This window comes from Sycon ciliatum, chromosome 5 (assembly GCF_964019385.1).
Source record: "Sycon ciliatum chromosome 5, ocSycCili1.1, whole genome shotgun sequence".
Lineage (NCBI taxonomy): Eukaryota > Metazoa > Porifera > Calcarea > Leucosolenida > Sycettidae > Sycon > Sycon ciliatum.
Window position 1 is genome coordinate 36722228 of NC_088647.1, and position 4849 is coordinate 36727076.

The 4849-nt window shown below is 47.6% G+C and overlaps 1 protein-coding gene across 1 annotated transcript; it reads left to right on the forward strand.

Annotated features, from left to right (window-relative positions):
- The first annotated feature begins 55 nt into the window (after window positions 1–55).
- Window positions 56–3799, forward strand: LOC135818547 (uncharacterized). Its single transcript, XM_065331945.1, has 2 exons — window positions 56–825; window positions 2539–3799. The coding sequence occupies exons 1-2, from the start codon at window positions 594–596 to the stop codon at window positions 2820–2822; spliced, it is 516 nt and encodes a 171-aa protein (XP_065188017.1). The 5' UTR covers window positions 56–593; the 3' UTR covers window positions 2823–3799.
- Window positions 3800–4849: the final 1050 nt, after the last annotated feature.

Here is a 4849-nt window from a genome sequence, read left to right on the forward strand (position 1 = left end):
AGAACACAGATCAGACCAGACGTAGCCACTGGCACAGTAAAATCCCAAACTGCATGCAAGTCGTTGATCCGGCCGGGTGGATCTGATCAGGATTCAGCCAGGTCTACCATGGCCCATGGGCATGGTCTACACAACGAGTCGACGGTCGGGCCGACTACCGGTATACCGGCTACGTGGAGATCGCCATGCCATGCCCTTGCCCGGGCCTTGTCTTTGATACAATCACGATTCGTATGAGAGCCTGAATGAGGAGAGCTGCTCTATCAGTATCACCAGTCCACATGGTCCAGTCGATCGTCGAAGTCGATGGGACCCCATTCAGCGGAGCACACGCACCACAATCATCGGATTTGGCGACCGTGTGAAGGGGTGTGTATGGTTTAGATTCTGAAGTAAGTGATTGGTTGAGCTCCCATTGTGACCAAGTGACTGAGTGCAGTGGGCGCTACGTGCTCCCTCCTACATCAGTCCATCGATTAAAAATCGCTCTTCATTGCGCCGGGAACGCATCTGATCTAGGCCGATTCGTTGCACGTGTTTCGGAAAGTTCGGAAGAGCAGACTGATCCTTGTGGCGGATCAGAACATTTCGGAATGGCCAACGCCGTGCGCATCTTCACTCAGCACGACAAAATGAGAGCTAGAGAGGCCGCGGGCTGTTTGTTTCGAGAAGACGATATCCTGTTCCCGATGGCGGAGAACTTCTTTGACTACGGTGATCGCGCAGTGGAGCTGTGCGCTATCGTGATGGAAACCGTGGACTATCAGAGCCAGATTGTGGAAGTGGCCGAGTTGAACATTCCCAACATCAGAAAGCATTCGTATGGTAAGCACAAAATTAATAGTAAGTTAGTAGTGACTGTTGTAGAGTAGAACCTGGGTTAAGGGTCAAACAGGATTAGGGATCGGAGACCGGGGGGGGGGGGGGGGGGTCACTTGGCATGTACATTGTGCAGGTGATCCTTATACCGGGATTTAATTTCCGGCCCAAGGGGGGGGGGGGTCCCCCGTCGGTTTCCGAGGAAGCCGTAACTTTTTTCACACCAAACTATTTTTCCGGAGTCCATCTACTCACAAGAAGTCGTTTTGCACACCTTGTTGCCCATCCCTGTACAACTGGGTCCAGCTATGTCCGCGCAGAGTTAGGTGGACCCTTAACCCGGGTTCTACTCTAGAGGTGGTGCGAATGATGTCTGGCGGCTAGTCAGCGGAACCGCTTATGGGCACTGTGTGTATACAGCGTGAGTCATGGGAACTACAAGTACATGTATACAGCGTGAATCGGTGGTTTCCATGGTTTTGCTTGAGCTCATGTTCAGGTATTGTAAAGACGACACAAACTTATACTAGTCTTATAGAGTGTGAAGAAGAGTATAGCGAGATAGAGAGAGCTGGATAGCTGGATAGTGTACACTGTATCAATAAGAGCACTATGGGAAGGCTAGACAGTATGTCTCTAGACATTAATAGGTATGAAAAGCCAGTCATTAGTACTAAAGAGTGAAGTCAACCACAACACAGACAATAGCTTCAGACAATCGTGAGACAAGCATGATACAGATGATGCAACACAAATAACCTCTATAGTTTCAACTAGTACAAGGAAGAAGTCCGAATCCGATAACCACCATGCATAAAGCTAGACAACGCCCAGTAGGGCAAGCAACATGGCAACGTGCGTGAGAAACCGTGACCCGCTTGGTGGTTGCTCGACATAGTGTTCCGGCGTGTGTGTGTGTGTGTGTGTGTGTGTGTGTGTGTGTCACTGTGTGTGTGTGGGTGTGTGTGTGTGTGGGTGGGTGTGTCACTGTGTGTGTGTGTGTGTGTGTGTGTGTGTGTTACTGTGTGTGTGTGTGTGTGTGTGTGTGTGTGTGTGTGTGTGTGTGTGTATGCAATGTCTGGCTAAAAAAGCATTGAAAGGTGATGGAAATGCGACCTTGCCAGCATAGTGAGGGCCCTCAGTGCATGCAAGCTCTCTTGTTTCATTGCCTTCGTCCAGTACCCAGTAGAGAGAGAGGGGGGGGGGGGGGGGGAGTAAACCCGTCTGACCAGCGCGACGAGTTATGGAGCAGAGCGTTGCCTTGCAAAATTAATTACAATGCATGCCAAATACCTCTTTAGCTTTGCCGGTCGCTTCTGTCGCTTTTTCTCTCCTGTATATGCCAGAGATCAATGTACTGCACAAAGAGAGTACAATACATAGTCTCCGCATCTCATTGTGGACCAACATTTTGACCATGCATCTAAAAATGCTTATGTATGTTGCAGGCATACAACAACTCTCGCCTGTGATTTTGAGCCAAACAAAATGCATCCATAATAGCGTACTAAGTATACATTTGAAAAAGGCAGCGGAGAAAAATGCAATCTCTGCATATACAGATATGAGCAAGTCTCCATTTCGTCACTTCACATGTGTTTGGGGGTTACGAAACACAACTTTACAAATTACATGGGAATGATTGTCAATGTGTGTGTGTGTGTGTGTGTGTGTGTGTGTGTGTGTGTGTGTGTTTCGCTGTCTTTACCGTTCTTGCAGATAATCGAGTACTGGTTGTGCTAGTCGAAGACAATCCAGCAGCCTGTGCATGCTGTGCGTGCTGCCCGTGCATGCAGGGCTGCTCGTGCTGCTGTGCCCTCTCTGTGCGCTTTCTCAGCGACAAGAAGATCGCACAGCTGGACAAAATGAGCTGCGTGACACTGGTGTCGGTTGTGTTGAATGAGGGCGGCGCGTACTCGGCATCGCTGATGGCCAAGCAGGCAGCGAATGCAGCCGCCGGTCACCCATGCTGCTGTCGCAAGGGTTGCTGCACTATCCTGTAGTGTAATGCTGGCGCTTGCTACCACATGCATCGGTAGCTGGTACCGGAGCACAACACAAGTCTGTGATGTGCGTGCGTGCCTCCAGATGTGATATTGGGAGCTTGTGCCAGGTTAGTTGTGCCAGGTTAGTTGTGGATGCAAGCTATGTTACTAATATGCGTGCGCGTGAACGGCACAAGACACGTGCTAGACAGTGACAGAAAACCAATCATGACTGCTGTCTTCACCTGGTACACAGCAGGCCTACCGGAACCGGTCCGGTTGGCCGGGTTAACACCGGACCAGCTTTGTAGCTACCAACGCCATGTTTATTGCTGAGGAGGGCATACAAGGTATGTCCCTGGACATACAGTGTATGCCCCTGGCATATTCTACACAAAGTATGGTACGACCGGACCAATTCAGTGAAAACTGCTTCCAGCGGTCCTGCACAGGACACTGGCTAACCGCGCTCTGCTTGGGTGCTCTGATGGACCTTGCATGCTAGCTTGAAACACAGTGTTTGAGATAAAATTGACAACTAGTATTTTATAAATCGTACTGCTTGAATGTGCAGCATGTGCAGTGAATTGGAACACAGTAAGATGACTAGCTAGCCTAGGTGCTGCACCACAATCTTTCACGCACGAGCAAATCACGACATGGATTCCTTGCGGCTGTGGAGTGATACTGTGCGAGAATCTAGCACAACAAGATCAACAAGGTCAGACAGCTAGCTGTCCGAAAATTGAGCAAAACGAGATACAGTGTATATGTGATAACACTACCTTTCTAAACATACGAATAATTATTGGTAATTGACAATCTTACTTTACTATTTTCTCGTCGTTTGTCTCATTGCTACTTGTTCACTGCTTCATGCAACTTGATTTTCATTATTATTAGAAAAAATGATGTTTATTTTGAAGTATCTATTTGCAGGCACCAGGTGCTCGTCACCTGTACTTAATGGAGAACAAGTTCAGAATGTATCTCTATTTCCTTCGGTAAGAAGGGTATGGAATGTGATGTGAAGCTAGGAAGGCATTAGGCAGTACACTGTACATGACTGTACTCTCACCGTTTTACCAAAAGTTACTCCGGTACTTGTAGTTCTAGTTCGACCAATACACCAGCCACAGTATACAGTGGTTATTGGAGTACAGAGTCAACCGATTGGGTAGAGTCAGACCTCGCTTCTCCGGTCCTCGTTTATCCGGATCCCTCGCCATCCGGAAGAAAATTGTTGGTCACCGATTTACAGCATATGCCATGCACACATACAGTATGTGTGTTCAATTATCCGGTTCCCTCGCCTATCCGGATATTTTTGTGGAAAACGGATGTGTGCGGTTAAACGAGGTCTGGGTGTACAGCGCTGCACTATAATCATGGAGCCGTGGCAAAGGCTAGCAGGCAGGGCTACAGAGTACCAGGTAAGTTATGGTCTTTCTCAGCCATGCAGTACTGAGGGATGCAAGCTAGGGTGTACGCCAACCAATCCTGACTTTGTGAATTGTGCAAGTTTGATGCCGCTTTAAAGGTTTTTAAAAGTACTGAGAGTACATTACTGGTTATAATAATTATACTGGTTGAAATATACGAAATATACGCTGCAATGGAGTTTGGGAATTCTGAAGAAATGGTTGAAATATAGCTTAATTTAAAAGCTCACTGTCTCTCTCGCGGTCAGAGCACTCTGACTTTGATGATTTGAGACCTGGTTTGATTGTGCTTTGCTGCTCCCTAGACTTGATTGCGGTAAGTTTGTTCAGTCACTAGCTGTGACATGAGACCCGACAAGGTCGAAATAGCTACTGTAAAGCCGGAAAGTTTAACGACAAAAAGTATTTTTAACGTGTTTGTAATTTTGGCATGATAATGTGCAGAAAGTTTGACGATGGCTACCTGGCCACCCATCTGCATGCACATCTTTACACAGACATCTCAAACCGGCTTCGCGAAAACGTTAGACTTTGTGACTCGTTCGACTTTCAGGTTTTACAGCAGTTTCAAGGAGATTGAGTTCTATACTTCCTTGATTACTC

Bases quoted from the DNA above. Each gene is read 5' to 3' on its own strand.
- LOC135818547 (XM_065331945.1), top strand. From the start codon at position 594: ATGGCCAACGCCGTGCGCATCTTCACTCAGCACGACAAAATGAGAGCT. The intron at 826-2,538 runs GTAAGCACAAAA...CCGTTCTTGCAG, and splicing joins CATCAGAAAGCATTCGTATG to ATAATCGAGTACTGGTTGTG.